Raw genomic sequence first — 21,416 nt, 5'->3', positions numbered from 1 at the left:
AAAGATAGTGAATGGATGATGATGAGCTGAAGGTGCTGGGTGAAAAAACCGAGGGCTTTGATTGATGAAGAAGCCTCGCAGAGAGATGCTGAGGCCAAGAATTAAGGCGCTTGAGGAGCTGTCTTTGTCTCCCCCGATTCGATCGTTTGAGATCTTCCGGTCTTCTAAAATGTTGTGGTCTCTTAGTTCGGCGATCTGATGAGCAAGATCGAGCCGGAGCGGGCGAGGTCTTGGTCTATTCAGGCTGTTGCTGGTCTGGGTGGGATTTTTGCGTGGGAAGCTGACCCGATGCTCGAGGCTTAAAGGCATCTAATGCTGGTAAACCTCTTTCTCATTTGTATTTAAGCGTGTTCCTTGAGAATTTTTTCTTTCTTCTCTTCTCTTTTTTTTTTTTTTTTTTAACTCACATCATTCGGCTTCTCTACCTTTGACTCCTGCAGGCTATTCAAAACCATGCATCGGCCGTTAAGATGAATGAAGAGCTGAGGGATAAGCATGAGTTGACCGAAGCTGAGCTGAGGGTGGCTAATGCCAAGGTTAAGGCCCTTGAAGCTAATATGAAGGATCACGAGGCGAATGCTAAGAAGGCCCATGACGCCCCGAAGAACAAGTTACTCCCCATCATCAAGGAAGGAGCTACTCGTCGGAAGAAGTACAAGGATGAGACTATTCCTGCACTGGAGGCAAAGGTCCAGCGGCTTCGTGGGAACCTGATGATGCAAACCGAGGACTTTCGGTAGAAGTCTAAACTGGAAAGGTCCCTCAAAGATGTTGCTGAAGAGGAGACCCTCAAAGCGAGGTCCAAACTGGAAGAAACCAGGGATCTGCTCAAGGTCCGAACCCTCATTGAAGAGGATTACCAAGTTGGGTATGATCTTGCTTTTGACATGGCTTGCCGATTGGCCTTTCATGCTGACCCAACATAAATTGAGAGTAGGTGGAAACTTAGGCCGCGGATAACACGGATGAGCACATTGTCTATCCCGAAAACACCCCTCATACTTGAACCACCTTCAATTCCACCATCGTCAACTACATCGTACCACTTTCGGGAACACCACTACCATCTTTCTAATGGGAATTTCTTTGATATATCTTCCCTGAATCCCAATACATAGAGATGGTTCTCCATTATGCTAAAATTGCACCCAACTCTCAACTTTGCTCTAATTATGTTCAAACAAGTCAAATAAAAAATATAAAAATTAAAAAAAATCATGAAAAAACATAGCGACTTGAAAGTATGGATTTTAATTCAATCATAACCCCATCTAATTTTATCATCAAAGGGAGAAATTTGATGATGCTTGCTTATAAAGTTTTAATTGATTCACAAAGTTGTTGACAACGATGATTATATAAATAATTTAATTCATTGTTATTATGATGGGAGGAGGTGAGATATGAGTTCTAGTGGAGGAGGAGATAAAGGGTTTTTTGGTGGACGTGGAGGAGATCGAGATGGCTATCCGGTGGTCGGGAAAGGAAGGGGAGAGGAGAAGGGGAGGTGGTGGCTGCCATGGAGGTGATGGTAGTTGTTGACTGAAGTCAAGGTTAAAAAAAAAAAAATACTTATGTAACAGGTTACTGGTCACCAAGGCCTAGTAATAGCAACTACCCCTAAAGTTCGGATTATCAATAACTACATACTAAAAGACACACCAGCAATGACACATGTCGATTTCTGGTGTGATCTTAGTATATTTTTTTTAATAATTAAATTACTAAATTTTATTTAAGGAAGTTATTTTATTACAAAAAAGTTTGTTTTTATCAACTATATATATGAGCAATAATATTTACCATTTTTATATTGATACTCAATTAATTGCGGAATAATAAGAAAATATATAATCTTTTTCAAAAAGATGTATTTTTGGTGGAATATTTTTTAGAATATGATCTTGATCAAATATTCCATGTTACTTCAATTTCGTTCAAGATATTAAACAATTTTTATATTTTATGCTATAAATAAATTAATTTGTCAAAAGTAATTAAAATAACGTAGCTTGCATTGCACGGGACCTAACCTAGTTCAATAATAATTCAAAGTTGGGATTATTAAAAGTAAATCGTCTAAAGTCGGGATTATTAAAACCAATTTTTCCCATTTCTTTCACTTATTATCAATTATGTGCATAGAAGTAAACAAATAATACTTGGTATAGTTGGTAAGAGTTTCACCATGTGACATAAAGGTCACAAGTTCAACTCCTACCAATTGCGATTCTTAAGATTGGGGATTCAAAGAGCCTTACATGTCGAGCCAAGTTGACTCGAGTGAGGTTTTAGGATTGGTAAAGGGACCGAATAGCTAACCAATATTAATGATTTGTTGCTATATTTAGGAACCAACATTAAATTTTTGTTCCTAACTAGAGTTGGTAACTAATTTTGGGTGTTGTTAAACGTCGTTCGCAATTTACTAGGTGACGTTCGCATTTTGTACTTGAATTTCCTAATTTTCCTTCCGTATATAAATACTCGTTAAAGTAAGTTAGGACACTTACGAGACATTTCACATCTTACAAAATCACTCTTTCACACTTTCTCTCTCTAAAACTCTAAAAAAATCTGAAATTTTGAAAAAAAAAATCAGAATTTTTTTTTTAAAAAAAACCAAACCCGTTGAAGGTTACTCAAACACAATCGAATCCACCAATCAAACGTTGAATCCAACAATGGCAGACCAACAAAGAATTAGGCTGACGTTTGGTGGTCGTGGTGGCGGCGTTAGCGGCGGCGAACAGGTGAGTTTTTTTTTTTAGTTTTTGAATTAAAAAAAATAAAAAAAAAAAAACTAGAAAGGGTGGCTTCCACCTAGAATTTTCGGAAGTGGCGGAGAACTTCCGGAAATTTCAGGCGAAAGTGGTGGTTTCCGCCCGAAATTTCTGGAAGTTTTCAGCCACTTCCGGAAATTCTAGGCGGAAGTTCTGGTTTTCCTTTTTTTTTTGTTTTTTTTTTCTGTTTTCCTTCGATTTTGTTGAATTTTGGAAAAAAAAAATTTATATATAACTTTTTTTATTAAAATATTTCTTTCCTTGATTTGTGGCATTATAATAATTTTATTATTGATTTAATTTTGTAATTGTTATTTTCATTTTAATTGTGGCATTGTTTTTGTTGTATTTTATGATTTTTGTTTGTACTTCATGATTTTCATCTTTATATTTGCAATAATATGTTTGTTATTGTTATGTATTGTGTTTATTGATATGTAAATTTTATTTTGTTTGTATTGGTATTTGTTATTGTTGTTATGTATTATGGTTGGTGACTTAATTTGTTGTTATTGTTATTGTTATTGTTATTGTATTTTTTTTTTGGTTTGTGGTATTTTCGTTGTTGTTGCGTTTCAATTTTGGCAATTTTGTGGTTAATTATAGTTTTGATTTGGTCTATTACTGTGTTATTAGTGTGTTGTTATTGTTAGCAGTATATTAGTATTATAAGAATAATATTATTGTTATTTTTAATAATGTTGTTATTATTGTTTATTTGATTTGATTTATTATAGTTTTGAATTGATATTTTTGAATCTGAATATTAGTTGTTCAACTTTGATATCATATTTGTTTGTGTAATTATTATTGAAATATGATTCTGTACTCATTTATTAAATACAGATTGAGGGTTCGGGTCCTCGTCATGCAAGATCAATACGTTTGAATGCGTCTGTTAGGAGGGAGTTAGGTGGTGCGGGACCTTCGCAGGCACCGTTTCACCATGAACAGCAGTATGGGACTGCTGGTACTTGGTTGGGGGAGCATCAGTCACATGGGAGCGCCCCATGTATTCATCTACTAGAGTGCCTTCATCTGACGATGAGGATGAAGAGTGAGGAAGTCAAGCTGATGGAGATGCAAAGTACGACCCTCAGGATTACCGTACTGTGTATAGGGCTGACCATGGGAGATATGTTAGTAGTAGTGAACAAGTTCAAGCTTCTACCAGCTCATCAGAGTCATGGGTGGTACAGGAGCCGATGCCAGGTGGGCCTGAGATTGGTACTGTTATTCCTAGTTTTGGGGGTCACGTGGCTGCTTACATATAGGGTGGACAGGAGCGAAATGTTCTGCGGTGTTTGAGCAGGACACAATTGTGTTCTGAATTGGGTAACTGGCGAGGTCGTCTTGCCCAGTAACACTTGGAACTGATTGATGGCAATGGTCTATCTCACTTACCCGGGATGATGTTCAGGCAATTTGAGTGGCCCTTGATCTCTGCTTTTGTTGACAGATGGCAGCCAGACACGAACACGTTTCACATGCCATTTGGGGAGATCACGATCATGCTGCATGATGTGTATCATATTCTGGGGCTTCGTGTTGATGGTTCCATGGTTTCCACTACTCTTAGCACGGACGTTTTACGGGACGCGTGCTCGATTACCATGGATATGATTGCGGAAGAGCTGAATGAGAAGTGCGGTACTAAAACCGTATGGCAAGGTAGTGGGGTGCTGACTGAGAGGATAATGGATTCGACCTTGGAGGCGCAGAGGCCCTTCAGTATCCATTACAAGGCGTACTTGTGGTTATTACTTGGCGGATGTTTGTTTTTGGACAAGAGTGGAAACCGTACTCATCCTTCCTTCCTCAAAGAGCTGAATGAGAAGTGCGGTACTAAAACCGTATGGCAAGGTAGTGGGGTGCTGACTGAGAGGATAATGGAGTCGACCTTGGAGGCGCAGAGGCCCTTCAGTGTCCATTACAGGGCGTACTTGTGGTTATTACTTGGCGGATGTTTGTTTTTGGACAAGAGTGGAAACCGTACTCATCCTTCCTTCCTCAAAGAGCTTTTTGTTGAGGATGTTCAGATTAGTGAGTACTCCTGGGGTTCTGTTGTGCTAGCATATATGCATCGGCAGTTGGGTACAGCATCACAAAAAGGTCCTGATTTTATCGCTGGTTGTCTTACGCTTCCGCAGGCGTGGATCTACGAGTACTTTCCGTGTTTTCGACCTCAGCAGGGGACCTTGACCAGAAAGCTTACTATTCCTCGTGCGTCCGCCTAGGATGTCGGATCGGGGTGCCCCAACAAGAACATGGAGCGCCTCCTCGCTTTTCGTGCTAGGTTGGATCATCTGACTGACACTGAGGTGAACTGGCTACCGTACGGAGTTGATCCAGTACGACGCGTGCCTGCTACTCTATTCATTGGCTGCATCCAGTATCGTAACATCATTGAGCCATATATGCCTGATCGAGTGGTTCGACAACTTGGATACGTGCAGGGCATTCCACAAGCCATCATCAGGCCTGAGAAGGGAAAGAGACCGACGAACTTGAAGATGTATCGAGTAGACTTTCCGCCAGAGATGACATCTGTGATGTGGGCTCGGTTTGTACCTGGTGCGTCTTTCAGTGTCGTGTTAGGTCCCCTCAGCAGACTTGGTGGTGGTGCTCCTACGGTCAGTCCTGGTTACATGCAGTGGTTGTACCAACTTTCTCATCCTCGTGTTTCTCTAGTTGCGTCATCACATGAGAGTCGCGCACTGCCAGAGAGAACTAACACGGATTACGTAAGTACTTGTGTTTTTGGTATTTAGATTAGTGACTACAAAAACTTGTGATTTATTTAATATGTTGTTTTTTTAATTGCAGTGGATGGGTCAATCCATGGAGGTTATCAACAGGACACTGGAGGAGTATCCGAGCTTATCGCGTGATACAAGAGCAATGGCTAAGGCGCTACAAGCTGATTGGAGGGCGATGATGGGGTTGTGAACTTGCTTTTTTTAAGTTTTATTTGACTTGTACGCATTTCGTTTATATACTATTTATTCGTCATGTACTTTAAGAATTGGACAACTGTTTTTGTGGTTTTGTTGAAACTTTTTTTAATTAAGTTAATTTATTTACAAATTACATAACTACAACTTTTCAACATAAATGAAAGTACAAAAATATGTTCATTATCTAATTAACGCATCCCATATGTTCCTTCTAGCTGCATAACGCTGATCCCAACCGTCAACACTTGGGTCGTGGTTCTCGATCCACCTACCTACAATCGGGGGAAGTGGCGAATCTGGTGTAAGTTCAATACAAATAAAATGTGAGCCCTCAACTATAGTGATGACAAACTCTCGCTCAGGTGCCGTGACCCCCCTTCTTGCCCGCAACGGCAAGATCGTGAGGCATAGGTAGTAGCAGGTTGGTGTTTGGCCTACACCAAGAATAATAACCATAGCGTTGAACCAAGTCGCAATAGGAAATAAATCTTGAATTGCAGCCATCCAATGACGGGAATCAACTGCCCCACCGTCCCATCGAATACGCTCCACATTGATCTCAAGTCTTCCAAGCACGTAAATCCTCTCATATAGGGCTCGATAACCGAGGACCTCATTCGCTATTGTTTCTCGAGCGTCATACCATCGCCCTTGATCACCGAAGAAGAACTCGGCCACACAACGAAACCCACAGTTACCATCGCCAATGACATCCTTCCATCTTGTGATGTAAGTCAACATCGATCCTGGAAGCGAGTGTCGATAATGGCTTTGGCTGATGTCAATTACATCTCCTGCACAAATGTATGGTTCAGTTATTAGTTTAGTAGATGCTAACTTATGCGAAAAACACAATAGTTAATCGTACCTGTTTGCCGTGCAACACGTTCAGTGTATTGGCGGTTCACATGTTCTAAATAAGAACGATCACGTCTTGTATCATTGTTCCTTCATCGACCACGAACCCGGTGGTTTACAGCAGGTTTTCTGAGGTCAGAATGATCCGCATGCAGCTCCTCTTCAATGATGCGAGACACATTTCAAAGAACCGCAGGATAACTAATGATTACCTCATCCACCAGAGAACGAAAATGTGTGGCGTCCTCGGTCGAGTCATTGCCAGTCACCGGTATATCATCACCATCACCAATAACCAAGGTCTTCCAGAACGGGTGAATTTTCCTGATTTACAATCTTGTCCCTGCAACTAGCGAATCATGTATCTGGCAAGCACAGGGCAAACCGTGGGTCACACGCATTGCACATCCACATCGTTCATGCACTTGATAACTCAGCTCCCTCATCCTCCTTGTCTCCTCATGAGAACCTTCAAACAATGCTGAGACACCTTGCCGTTTGTATGTGACAGTGGAAAATGTCGGTACTTTTGACCTATCTTCGACCGGGAAGCCTCCAAACCATTACGAATTGCGATGATCTGATTACCAATGTGGCAATGAACTTGGGCCCATACGGTATCCAAAGAACCTGCACTTTACACAGAAAAACCGTTATGATTTATAACTCAAATACCTACAACAAAGTACATACATGAACTACAATAAGCAAACAACAAACCTGTCGAAGAATCAAACCACATCTTCACGGCCGAGTGTTGGCTCTCAACTCTACAAGTGCTGGTGTTGCCATAACGTAGAACTTGGTTTGTCCAAAATGTCACAAACTTCGTTTTCTGACAAAGCCATGGGTTCTCTGCATATTGTATCACTGTTGGATAACTTGCCCACCTATCTTTCATTATATCTACAGCGGCATCATAATCCTCCTCGGTTGCAGCGTCCATGATACGTTTCCATTTTCCGTTTTTTAAAGCCGCACCGATCTTCTTGTTTTTGAACATAACAGTGACCCGAGCCTCCACATCTTTGTTAATGTGCCATCGACAAAGTAAGTGCGAGGTCCCTGGAAACACTTCCCTCAATGCAACACATAACCCAAGCTCACGGTCTATCAAGAAAACCGACGGCTTCTTATCATACCCAATCAAGTCTCTCAACCTCAGCAATACCCATCGATAGTTTGTCGTGCACTCGTTGCGCATGAACACGTAACCGACGAGAAAATTCTGATTTGTCGATGTCACACTAACTATCTCAAAGAAACGGCATCCCGTATCGGTTAGTCTTGTAAGTGGAATCCATACCGATCACATATGGGTACGTCCGTAGGATGTCTACCATGACTGGGTGCGCCATAAAGGCGTGCTGTAAAACGCCTACATCATCAGACATAACCCAGTAAAGATACTGACTCTGTCTCGCCAAATGTAGAAATTGCTGAACAACTCCTCTCCCATCAAACATCTCCGCTCTCAAGTCATTCCGGCAGTTGTAGATGTGTCTGATGTTTGGATGATCATCAGGAAATTGCTCTGCAATAGTCACCATGATGTTACGTGGTGCAACCTTAGACTTCGTCATGTCACGCACAACCTGCTTCGCATTCGGGCTCAACCCACTAATTTTACGATAACCCTCTGGATACGCAATCATTGGATGGTTGTGGGTCCCATTTGCATCATTTTTCGCCCGAATAATCCAAGTATTGGTGATGAACTCGTAACATATCTTGATGTAGAAAGGACAACCAATGGCCTTGGTTTTGGTGTCCTTCCGAATTGCGTTCTCAAGATCTCTCGGCTTACTCCTGCGTCCCCGATCACATCTTAAATATCGATATGGTCGACCATTTCTGTGTTTGTTGAAAGAAGATTTCACCAAAATAAATCCCAGATTTATGGCAACAGCATCTGCCCATATAACTGCATCCTCAAACGTTAGAAAAACCGTGTCTGTCACAAAATGTGCATTGTAATTCACAACATCACCGCCGTCTTCAACCTCCGAATCTTATAAAATTACAACACAAACAAATAAAACACGCAAGAATTAGTATTTTAAATTTAATAATAATAATAATAATAATAATAATAATAAATTTAATAATAATAATAATAATAATAACAACAACAATAAGTACATAACATTAACAAATAATAACTAATATAAACTAACATTCACATAAAGTAATACTAACAAAAACAAGTAACAATAACAATAATAAAATAATAAAAACAATTACAAACAACAAAATTTACGCAACCCAATTTATGCGCACCAAAACAATAAAAATAATAAACATCCAACAATAGAGGTGGCCAGTGGGCCGGGTTGGACCCAGCCCACCCTAACCCGCACGGCTGGTGGGTCACATGGGTCCGACCCGGTTTCAACCTGGCACAGCCCAGCACAGCTCGGATTTAACCCGGGTTGTGACGTGGGTCCAAAATTTTCGACACAACCCATTTCAACCCAGCTCGGTTTAACCCGTTTGATTCGACCCAACTCGCACAACCCGTTTTGACCCATTTAATTCGACACACCTAGCCCGTGAACCCACCTAACCCGACCCACCCCACACAACCCAGCCCACACGGCCCACCAACCCGCATGGCCCACCCAACCCGCACGACCCAACTGCCCAACCCGCACGGCCCGTACAACCCGCACGGCCAGCACAACCCACACAGCCCGCACAACCCGCACGGCCTAACATCCATTTTTTAAAAAAACGGCTAGTTTTTTGTATGTAATTGTATGTAACAGCTAGTTTTTTGTATGTAACGGCTAGTTTTTTTAGTGTATGGTCATCCCTTCAATTTTCCCTATAAATACCAATTCCATTTCACTCAAATTTCCACACAACTCAATCTTTCTTTCTCTCTTATTCAAAAATTCTTAATTGTTCTCAAATTCTCAAGTGTTATATAGAGTTTTATTTTTGTTAAAAAAAATCTCCTTAATATTATTATTAGTATTCTAAAGATTCTAAAACAAAAAAAAAAAGTTCTTCTCCATATAATAATTAGTAATTATAAAAAAAATAAAAAAAAAAATGGGCTCAAGAGGAGGAATGGGAAGGAGTCAAAGTGGTGGCCAAAGGAGTGGTGGTGCAAATTTTTCGTATGAAATTAATACGGAAAATTTAAACCAATTTGTCAATGAATATGGAGATTATGGTTTAGGAGATAGGCAAAATATTCAAACGCCTCCGCCACAACATTTCTCCCACCAATCATCGAGTTCAACTATGCCACCTCCATCGCAACCAACATCACAACCAACATCTCAACATTCATCTCAAGGTAATTTCTAATTAAATTTTTATTGTTACGAATATTTAAAAAAAACTATTATTAATGATTATAAAGTTAGTTTAGTTTCCAATTTTCTATGATTTATAATTAATTAATTACCATGAAAATTGCGTTTAAATAATTATAATTAAATATTTAAAATTTAAAAGCTTATTTTCATGAATAGCATTTAAAATTAATTTCAATAATTTGATTTATGAAAGGTGGTGGCGGTGAAAGTAGAGTTCGAGCACAATATTCTTGGGTGTGGAAACATTTTGAACGAGTTGAGGTCACACCCCCGGGATGGCAACCCGGTCAACCAAAGAGGTTCACGTGTACATGCCTAGTTTGCAAGGCGCTAGGTACAAATGTCAAGTCATATAATTGGAAAACGGGAGATGGAACCGGAACCTTGAGTCGGCATTTGCAAAATAAACACGACTTGTTCGAAAATGGCCCCTGTCCTTTGGTAGGTGGCGTCCAAATACAATTGGGTGGATACATGAACCAACCCGGCGGAGGTACACCTTTCATTTATAATAAAGATAGAATGATTGATAAAATGAGTACTTTAGTTATTGTTAATGAATACCCTTTTAGTTACGGTGAAAATGCAAATGTTAAGCATTTTAATAAAGTTGCATTACAACCTGCATTTACTCGTGTCCCCCGAAATACCCTAAGACGTTATACACAAACTTCTTATTATAAGTATAGGAGTGGTTTGATTGAATTATTTCGTACTTTTGATGGTCGTGTTAGTTTTACAAGTGATACATGGACTTCTAGTTTTGGCAAACCTTTTCTTTGCATTACTGCTTATTGGGTGGATGATGATTGGTTTATTCAAAAACGTATACTATGTTTTAAAGCTATGGAAGAAAGGCATACCGGTTTTAACATCAAAGTTCGTATTTTGGATTGTTTAAAAGAATTTCACTTGAATAATAAAGTTTTTTCTTTGTCTCTTGATAATGCAACTGCAAACACAAAGTGTATTGACTATTTGAAAAATGACTCCGAATTGCATTTGTTGTTGGGTGGTAGTCTCTTACATGTTAGATGTTGTGCTCATATTTTGAATTTGTATGTTCAAGAGGGTCTCGATGAGTTGCACCATTGCTAAACCCAATTAGAACAGTTGTAAAATGGATTAGGATTACTCAGTCAGTTAGAAGAAAGTACATAACTATGTGTAAAGAGAGAGGTCTTAAGAAAAGACAATGGTCTATTGATACCCCTACCCATTGGAATTCTACTTTCAAGTTGTTGAGTGATGCTATAAATAAAGTATCGTGACATTTTAACCCAACTTTACAATGAGACTTGTGTTGATCCTACTGAGTTAATAACCGAAAGTCATTGGACTAATGCTTCTTTTGTTCGTGATGTTTTAAAATGCTTTTGATAATGCAACTCATACTTTCTCTTATATGTATGAGCCTAACATTCACTTAGTCATAATTGAGTGTGTTAAAGTTGTTCACACCATCGAATAGCATATGATGATTGATGGACTTCGTCCCGTTCTTGATAGCATGAAACGTAAGTGGCATACTTATTTTAGTGAATTTCCAATCATTTATGGAATTGCTGCTATTCTTGACCCCGGTGTAAAAGCTGAAGGTTTGGAAAATCTTTTAGAATGTTATTATACAAGTTTAAGCATTGATTATGATGTTAGTGAATATATTAACAAATGCAAATCTGTTTTAAGAGACCTTTATGATCATTATGCATCTATATATGATTTTGATTTGGCAACACCAACTACTACTAGCACTTCCGATTCTAGATTTGGTTTTCTTGATAAAGTTATGAAAAAAAAAAAACGCAAAGCATCTACATCATTCTCATCATCATCTTCTTCAACACTTACTATTAATGATTATTTGTCATATCAACATGAGACCAACAACAACTTTCAAATTATAAAATGGTGGCAAGAACATAAAAAAAGTTTTCCTATATTGGCGAGAATTGCAAAAGATGTACTTGCAGTTCCCGCTTCATCCGTTGCTTCCGAGTCTGCTTTTAGTGCAGGTAGAAGAGTGTTTGATGAAAAAAGGTCTCGCTTAACTCCGGAAAGAATTCAAATTTGTGTTTTTAAGAAAGATTGAGATCAAGCTGAAAGAATAACTCAAGGTTTAAAGGAAGACGAAGACGATGAAGATGATCCTGTGATGATATTGGAGTTGTCAACATATGATGTAGCTTCCGGGGATGATGATGCAACAAACATGGGTGGCTAGAAAAGTCTAAATCAGGTATGCTAAGAACTACGTGGGCTTTGATTCTTTCGAGATAAGTAGGCAACTTATTTTTCAAAAATTACAATTTAATTGCAAAATTAAATTTTAGTTTTCTAAAGATAGGTCCAAGCCCCTCCTCCCCCCAAATACCAAAAGAAGTACAATATAAGAACTACGTGGGCTTTGATTCTTTCGGGATACGTAGGCAACTTATTTTTCGAAAATTACAATTTAATTGCAAAATTAAATTTTAGTTTTCTAAAGATAGGTCCAAGCCCCCCCTCCCCCCAAATTCCAAAAGAAGTACAATATAAGAACTACGTTGGCTTTGATTCTTTCGGGTCACGTAGGCAACTTATTTTTCGAAAATTACAATTTAATTGCAAAATTAAATTTTAATTTTCTAAAGATAGGTCCAAGCCCCCCCTCCCCCAAAATTCCAAAAGAAGTACAATATAAGAACTACGTTGGCTTTGATTCCTTATTTTATAATATAAGGATACGTAAACATCTTAATTAAGAGCAACTTAGCAAGTCATCAAATTGTTAATTTTGTAAAAATTAAAACACCACACAACCCACCCGACCCTAACCCACGAACCCACCCGACCCTAACCCACCTGACCTACTAACCCACCCTTTGACCCACCCTAACCCACTAACCCACCTTGACCCGTCTAACCCACGAACCCAGCTCGACCCACCACGACCCGTCTAACCCACGAACCCAGCTCGACCCACCCACGACTCGTCTAACCCACGTACCTAACCCTGGTGTGTCCAACTTCTCCGACCCAACCCATGACCCGGCCCACCCTACCTTACGTGTGTCGTGCCGTGTGTCGTGAAACCCCAACCCGCGACCCACCTAACCCTAACCCAGCTCACACGACTCGCACGGTGGACACCTCTATCCAACAACGACAATAATCATAGTAACAACAATAATAATATTAATAATAATAACAACAATAGTAATAATAGTATTATTATTATTATTATTATTAATAATAATAATAATCATAACAAAAAATTTAGTAATATTAACAAAATTAATAATAATAATAACCATACTAATAATAAGTACATAACATTAACAAATAATACATAATATAAACTAATAATAACTAATATAACTATTATTCATAATAAAAATAATAAAAAAGCAATTACGTAAAAAAAAAATTAAAAAAAAATTAAAAAATATTACGGACTTCCGCCCAAAATTTCCGGAAGTCTAAGTGGGGATCAGCCTAGAATTTCCGGATCACCCACTTAAGATCCGGAAATTTCAGGCGGAAATTTTGGGCGGAAGTCCCATTTCAAAAAAAAAAAAAATAATCGTAAAACTCACAGATTCTTCCGACGAATCCTCCAGCGTATGAACGTTGTCGTCGTTCATCGTCAAACACCACTCGATACACTTTCAGTTTGTGCCTCGGGATTTTTAAATTGCTCGGGATTACCGTACAATGGTGGGGTCGGGATTTTTTGGGGCTCGGGATTTTTTTAAGATAAGTGTGGGGCTCGAGAATAATATTTAAGTTGTCGGTATCTAAATTGACTCATGGTGGACCCTTATATAGAAAAAATACACACAAGGGCAAAAAAGTCATTTCACCTAAAAATGGGAGCGTCACCCTGTAATTTGCGAATGATGAATAGCAGTTCACCTGATTTTTTGGTAAATAGCAACACATTTTAGTTGTTGCTATATTGACTTAATTTTGAAGTGCCACTTGCCAATCACGTGAGCTTTTAAAACCTTATTTTTCCATGCCCCACCAACAATACCACATTACCACCTATCATGTGAATGGCCGGGGTGGTCAACGCCAGAAAATTAATCAAAGACGAAAATCCAACGAATAATAGTTTTTTACAACATATTTGTGTTGAATTTTGATCGGTAGTTTCTTACATATTTTTATTTTAATAGGTAGTTTCTTATAATTTTTTTATTAGGTAATTTTTCACAAAAAATTGTTTTTAAAAGGTAGTTTCTAACAAAAAATCTTTATTACAATCAGTCATTTGTGATAGAAGATTAAAGAAGAAAAAAAAAAGTCCTTAATTACGGACCTTAGAGTACTTAAAAAAAGGTCGAGTTAGAATTCTACCATAACATTAAATAGTAATCTAATAATGTTGGTTTGCATGTATTTTAAAAAAACAGCATGCGTTACATGCATATAAAATGCTTTTATTATTATAAAACAACAATGATAAATCAATCTAGTAGTTAAATTTATTATGGAGTAAAAAAACAAAAGAAAACAAAAATGAATTATTTTGATCTTATTCCAAATTATAATTAAAAAAATAAATTAAATGTACAAAAATTAGCTCTAAATGAGATTGAGTAATAAAACACTAAAAGTCAAAATTACAAGAACATTGAACACATTTGTACAAACAAATGATACGGTCGCTATTATTTGCAACTTTGGAGGAGTTCACGAAACACGAACAAAAATTTTATAATAAAATTGAGGGGTAGTTTATACATGTGATTAGGAGGAGAGAGAGTATTTAATTTTATAGTGTGGAAATTAAAAATCAGAAAATCTAAAAAAAAATGAAGAACACAAATTCTAAAAATCAAACTCCAAAAATCAAAAAATCTGAAAACAAAAAAATAAATTAGAGAATGAAGAATAAAAAAATATCCAAAAATCACGAAGCAAAAATAAAAAAATGAACTCCAAAAATCCAAAAATCATAAAATCTGAAAACAAAAAATAAATTAGAGAATGAAGAACAAAAAATATCCAAAAATCACGAAACAAAAATAAAAAATATACTCCAAAAATCAGAAAATCAGAAAACCCAAAAAATGAAGAACACAAATAATGAATTCAAAACCCAGAATCACCTAACCAAAATATCCGGCCAATTTCCATACAAATCAACTACATACTCTTCAAAATCCGGCCAAATTCAAAATCCAGAAAACCCAGATCTACAATTTAAAATCCAGAAACTCAGAATCGAACAAAACCAAGAAAATTCGAACATAAATCACCCAAAAAAATGAAAAAAGTAGAAAATTGAAAAAAAAAACGAGTGAAGAAGACCGAGAGAAGGTAGCGACGGCGGTTTGAGGAAGAAGACCGAAAGAAGGTGGTCTAGTATTGAGGAAGAACACCGAGAGAAGGAGAGTTAGGGTTTGAAGTTCCGAGAGAAGGAGAGTTAGGGTTTGAAGTTCCGAGAGAAGGAGAGACATAGAAGAAGATGGAGGCTGATGGGAGGTGGTTGATGTACGGTGGTCGTGAAGGAGAAAACGAAGGAAAGACAAAGAGAAAGATGGAGGCTAAGGGCTAACAATGGTTGAGACTTTGATGAACAATTGAACATTCAATTCAACGAGAGTTGAGGGGATGAGTAAGGGATTTGTTAAACATCGCCCACAAATTACTACATAAAGCCCGCATTTTATAATTTTTTGACAAATTTGCCCTTTTTATAATTTTAACCGAAAACAAATTTTTCGCACTAAAAAAATGTGGATCACCGAAGAGACGTCGTCGGCGGCGATATGCACCGGAGAGTCGCCATCGTCGCCGGAAAACGAGGTTCGTAACGTATCGTAAAGACGAAATGGTGGCTGGCGCCTAGCCGAGAAGGCCATGCCGTGGTTGTGGCGCCTAGCCAGGACGCCGCCACCGTGGCATAGGCGCCTGGTGGGGAAGCCTTACCCATGGGAGTGGCGCGTGGCCAGGACGCCGGAGCCACGGCAGGGGCGCCTGGCCAGGACGCCGCCACCATGGCGGCGGCGTCCTAGCCAGGCGCCCCCACCGTGGCTCCGGCGTCCTGGCCAGGCGCCACTAGGGGCTGCTTTAAATTTTTTTTTTTTTTTTTAATTTAATTTCTCTTTTTTTTTCTTTTTTTTTTGTTTTGAATTTTTTGTTTGTTTGTTTGTTTGTTTTTGTTTTTTTTTTGATTTGTTTTTTATAATTATGTTTTTTTTATGGATTTTTGTTTGCGTTTGTTTAATTTTGTTTTAATTTTTTTTTGAATTAAATTTTTTTTAATAAAGTTTTTTTAATACATCTTTTAAACCAAAACAAAAAACTCACAAAACTTAAAAAATATAAAATTATAAAAACTTAAAAAAAGAAGAACATCAAAATTTAAAAAAAAATTTATAAAAAAAAAAAGGGAACATTAAATTTTTTTTAAGTAAAAAAACAAATTCAAAAAAAAAAACAAAAACAATAAACAAGAACATAAAATTAAAAATTAAAAAAAAAAAAAAAGAGGAACATAAAATTTTTTAAAAAAAAAGCAACAAAATTTAAAACAAAATAAAAAAAAATCAGAAACATAAAATTTAAAATTAAAAAAAAAGAAAAACAAATTTAAAAAAAACAAAAAAAAAAAAAATTATTTTCGAAAATAAAATTTCAAATTTAAAACCAAAAAAAAATTAAAAAAAAAAAATATATAACGAGGCGCATCGGCCAGACGCGTGACGGTGGCGCGGCGCCTAGCCCAGACGCCCTACCCCGGCGGCGCATCGCCAGCGCTGGTGCGTGGTGTGGCGTCTGGGCTAGGCGCCGCCGCCCCGTCACGGCGTCTGGCCTAGGCGCCTCCGCCGTGGTGGTGGCGTCTGGCCTTGGCGCCGCCACCGCCTCCGAACTTTTTTTTTTTATTTTTTAAAAACAAAATTAATAAAAAATACCTTCTCGCTGGAAAACCGCTGTCCACCCGCCGCCGGTGCCGCCACTTCCTTGCCGGGCCGCCTCGACATCGCTCGGAAAGTTTTTTAGAGAGAGAAAGTGGAAGTAGAGAATAGAGAGAAGAAATTGTGTTTTTTACTTTGAGGGCAAAAGTGTCATTTCACTCTAATTTTGTGGGCTTTATGTGGAGATTTGCGGGCGATGTTTAGCAATCCACATGAGTAAATGGGATGGGTAGAGCAGGTTGGTGGGTTTATTTATTTATTTTTTAATTTCTTTTTAGGGTAAATTCAAGTTTCTCTCTGAGATGAATCTGTGAATATATCTCCTCTCACAATCTAATCATTTTATTTTATTTTTTAAATGATAAAAGTAAAATAATAGAGAGGCAATAAATCCATCCATAAAGTTGTGAGAGGAGATAAACTAGAATTGTTAATCCCTGAGATTAACTGTTATTTAGTTAAATTTGTAATCTGATTTCTAAAATTTTAAGTAAGGGTAAGAATGTCATTTTATAGGAAAAGTTACTAAAAAGGGAAAGAAAATGAAAAGTTGCACATAATGATCGGCGGCCAAAAATAGTAAAAGCTGTAAATTATAGCGACCGGAGGTAGTACATGTAATTAGTAAAAAAAAAAAAATTAATGCAATTATGGTCAAATAAGCCAATGCAACCAAATCTTTTTAGCAACCGAACTAGCTTGCTAAACGCTAACTGCTAAACGACACCATAATCTCAAAATATACTAAGGGCGAAGCTAGATAGAGTGGCTGAAGCTAGATAGATTAATCAAAATGAGCAAAAATATATAAAATTAATAATCAAAGGAGATGATAAAGGAACAGTTACTTGGCCTCTTTGTAGGTTTTTGATAGAGTAAATAAAAGTGGTAGCAGTAGCAATACCCCATTTAAGACAGAGATCAGCAAAGAGAGTGTTAGCTTCAAAGAAGGGATCATAATTTAGAGGTTTTCCTTGAGCCTTATGCCACCTCCTAGTACCATCTAACATTATTGCAACATGTTTTGGAATAAGCTTTTTTTTTTTAGTTCAACCTCGTAAGTATTTTTCATCATTTTTTTAGAAATTTATTGTGGTTCCCAACTACAAGTATTTTTGAGCAATATTTTGAGTTGTTGTTTTTGGTCAAATTCAAGTAATTAATTAAGGCTTGGTTTGTGCTTAAAAAATGTACCAATATCTACCAATCTCAGCATTTTTTGGCCTTTAGTTTTTTGGGTAATGTGAACAAGAATTAAGTGACTCAGCTTTGCTTTGATGTTATTGGAATTATATATGTTGGGTAATTGAGTGGCGTAGTTGTTGTAATTATGAAATTATTGTAGTAGGTCAATAGTCATACTTCTTTAATTTTTGCTTGGCATATCAACTCAAGCGGTATTTATGCATGTTACTCGTGCTATGTGTCGATACATGATTAATGAATGCATGATTAATAAATTTCCTTTCATTTCTTCCAATAATGTATCTATAGTGAATGAATAAAGGTGAGAATCTTTATATATATATATATATATATAAAGAAATAGATTGATTCATTAATAATAAGTCATACAACATCTGTAAAGAGATATGAATCTAATAAATACATGACAATTGTATATATCACATAAATACATCTATCCGTGTAGCAAAACTACGATTGTTATTACATATTCCACACTCTTTATACTCTCTTTTATGTTGCTGTGATTTATAGCCTTCCTTTACAATAATACCTATTTTGATTTTGACTTAGCTTGTATAAATGAACACAATAATTTAGCATGGCTTAACGTTAAAATGACTCAATCGGACCTAATCCGACACAGTTTCCAAATTGATACCTCTAATGTCAATAACTGTTGTCTCTAATAATTAACATTTTAAAATTATAAAAAGTTGATATAATGAAGGTATAAATTAAGAGGAACAAAATATATGATTCTAACTTAATTTTCTTCTTTAACTGTAAATCATGAGAGAGAATCAAAGTGGAGTAAAAGAGTAGTACAAAACTTGTCTTTAACTTACTTACCAGCTAATTACCAATTAGGGCCGTAATATTTTGCAAAAATTGGTTTTAATAATCTCAACTTTAACCCATTTGCTTTTAATAATCCCAAGTTTAAGGGGTAATTGCTTTCATTGGTTCCAACCGGTCATCAACCTGAAATAATAGGTTACCTAGGACACGTGGCAAAACATGATTGGTCGATAGATTAAAAAAAGTAAAAAATAAATAAATTAAGAATTTTTTTTTTAAAATAAAGTAAAATCCCCAACCACTCTGGCAGCACACTCTGCCAAACCCCACCACCTCCGGCAGCCCCTTGGCCCAAACCCCAACCCAAAATGCCCCCCTCCCCTACCCGGCCACCACCAGAAATGGATCCCCTACTCGCACTCCTAACCCTCCCCGAAGTCTTAAACTGCCCTCGCTCTCTCCATCTTTCCACCGTGAAACCAACCTAAATCCCCACCCCTAAAAAACTACCTCTAATGCTTTCCCCACCCTTGAAAACACAGTCCCTCACTTCCTACACCCTCGAAAACACCTTCATTCACTTCCCTAACCTGAGAAACCACCTCATTCATCCTGATAAACCACCTCCTTCGATCCTTAAAACCACCCTAATGTACATATATCAATCATTGGGGAAGGGATTCACTAGTAGAAAAACATAAATGGGCACCAATTATTAATAATCGGTGCGAAAAAAACAAGGCAGGAGTTAACTAAAGAGTAATCGTATTGGTTCAAACCGAACCAATGCGAACTTGAGTTAATCGCACTGATTCGAACCGATGCGAATGTAAATAAAAACCCGCCCCTATATTTTCTTTCTCTTTCCCCTTTTCTTTCTTTCTCTTTCCTCGATCTCTCGTTCTCTCTCTCTCTATTTCCTCTCTCCACTGTACCGCCGTCCATTCCACCCCGCCGGCGCACTCTTCTCCCATCTCTGTATCTTTTATCCATTCCACCTCGCATTCACTCTCCTCTCAGCTCTCTATCCTTTTATCTCTTTCATTTACCCTCGCACTAACCATCGCGACAGCGATGGTAAACGGTCTATTTCTTCACCGGCGTCGGATCTTTGCAGTGGTGGTTGATCTTTTAAAGAAGGTATGTGCTCTTCGATTTGAAATCTAGGGTTTCTGATTTTAAATACTTTTTTGTGATAAATGATGAACAATTGAAATTTTGATTGAATTTAATGGTGATATGATAGGGTTTTTGTTTTTTTTTTTATTTTTTTTTATTTTTTTGTGATTATGGTGACGGTGGTCGATGCTTGGATTTCTCCTCTTCTTCACTGCATCCCACCGGCTCATCGTCAGTTGTCTCCAAATTCCCTCTTTCTCGTGATGAACATCAGTCCAGATCTACCCCTTGTTTGATTTGAAGAGGTTAATTTTTTTATTTGGTTGAGATTTGGTTGTTTTGATTTGAAATTATGGTATTGTTTGATTGTGGTTGTAGTGATGAAGATGCGATTTTTGATTGTTTTAGTTGTACTGATAATTTTGCTGCTCGGATTAGTTGTGGTTATGATGTGATGAGCTCGATGAATGTGGTGAACATGTTGTTAATTAATTGATTTTTTTTATTTTCTTAATTTTATTAGCTCCCAATATTTTAACATCCGCTACTAGTACATATGGAGTCACACCCAGTATTTGATGGTTGATCAGCTTGTGTGTATGGTTGCAGAGTGTATGAATGTTATATGGTATCTGATAAATAGTTAGTCATGTCAAAACGATGCTACTAAAACATTGACTTATGAAGGAAGATAATAGTCCTTTCAACATTTCTTAGGTTGCTCTAGCTGAGGCGGGGGCTAGGGGCTTAAGGAGAGCTTTGGAGGAGATCTCTGTAAAGCATATAAGCTGAATTATCTATAGTTTTCTCTTGTTTCACCCTTTGATTAGTATCTAGTATAACCCACATAATTTGGAAGTTTTGTTTGAGAATTTGGAAGTTTTGTTTGAGATGGTTTCCTTGATTGTAAATATGTACCTAAGCTCAAACACCCCCACTCCATGGATCCTGGTGAGTAACTCTCTTTGATGTAGCATGTATGTAAAAATCTGTTATACTATACATGAAATAGGTTTAAATTTAAAATATGTGTCATCATGGATAAATTGTAACTTTAGTGAAGTGGTAGTGGCACTACCATAAGGGGATGAACCTGTTTTGATGTTGATGCTAGCTTTGAAATGGGTCTAGCCTTTACTGAAAATTACTTGTTTTATGTTTGGCCCGTCTAATAATATTTCTTGGACTATGATAGTTCAAATAAAGAAAACTAATTTTGTAACAGTAACACATGCATTAAATTTGAAACCATCGAACATACCATACTCATAAGAGTTTGATATCAAAGATAGCCCAACTAATCTGTCAAGGTAGCTAAGCCAATGTCGGCTCTCTGTTTGTGTTAACTAATTTCATACACGGTGAAATTAATTTGATTATATAGAGTTGGTGGATTGATTGGTATAATAATTGATTGCTCTTTGTTCACTACTAGAAATAGGTTAAATTCCGACGGACTGCAATCCCCTCAGT

General features: G+C 37.4%; 2 protein-coding genes across 2 annotated transcripts; both read right to left on the bottom strand.

Moving 5' to 3' along the window:
• Nucleotides 1-5,892: 5,892 nt before the first annotated feature.
• LOC110727130 lies at nt 5,893-7,892 on the bottom strand. Its single transcript, XM_021906669.1, has 3 exons — nt 7,319-7,892; nt 6,609-7,228; nt 5,893-6,534 (listed from the first exon to the last, which is right to left on the bottom strand). The coding sequence occupies exons 1-2, from the start codon at nt 7,800-7,802 to the stop codon at nt 7,041-7,043; spliced, it is 672 nt and encodes a 223-aa protein (XP_021762361.1). The 5' UTR covers nt 7,803-7,892; the 3' UTR covers nt 5,893-6,534; nt 6,609-7,040.
• On the bottom strand, nt 7,855-17,848 carry LOC110726968. Its single transcript, XM_021906509.1, has 2 exons — nt 17,743-17,848; nt 7,855-8,609 (listed from the first exon to the last, which is right to left on the bottom strand). Exons 1-2 carry the CDS (start codon nt 17,846-17,848, stop codon nt 7,855-7,857), a joined length of 861 nt encoding a protein of 286 aa, XP_021762201.1.
• Nucleotides 17,849-21,416: the final 3,568 nt, after the last annotated feature.

This window comes from Chenopodium quinoa, unplaced genomic scaffold, assembly GCF_001683475.1.
Source record: "Chenopodium quinoa cultivar QQ74 unplaced genomic scaffold, ASM168347v1, whole genome shotgun sequence".
NCBI lineage: Eukaryota > Viridiplantae > Streptophyta > Magnoliopsida > Caryophyllales > Amaranthaceae > Chenopodium > Chenopodium quinoa.
This window is presented reverse-complemented; position numbering and strand designations above follow the sequence as displayed.

What these genes read in the sequence shown, in the direction of transcription:
- LOC110727130 (XM_021906669.1), bottom strand. Translation starts at nt 7,802, where the DNA reads ATGCGCAACGAGTGCACGACAAACTATCGATGGGTATTGCTGAGGTTG. An exon ending in GTGGTTTGATTCTTCGACAG is followed by an intron (nt 7,229 to 7,318) that starts GTTTGTTGTTTG and finishes TGTAAAGTGCAG; the next exon opens with GTTCTTTGGATACCGTATGG.
- LOC110726968 (XM_021906509.1), bottom strand. Translation starts at nt 17,848, where the DNA reads ATGTTAGATGGTACTAGGAGGTGGCATAAGGCTCAAGGAAAACCTCTA. An exon ending in TGATCTCTGTCTTAAATGGG is followed by an intron (nt 8,610 to 17,742) that starts GTATTGCTACTG and finishes TAATTTTATAAG; the next exon opens with ATTCGGAGGTTGAAGACGGC.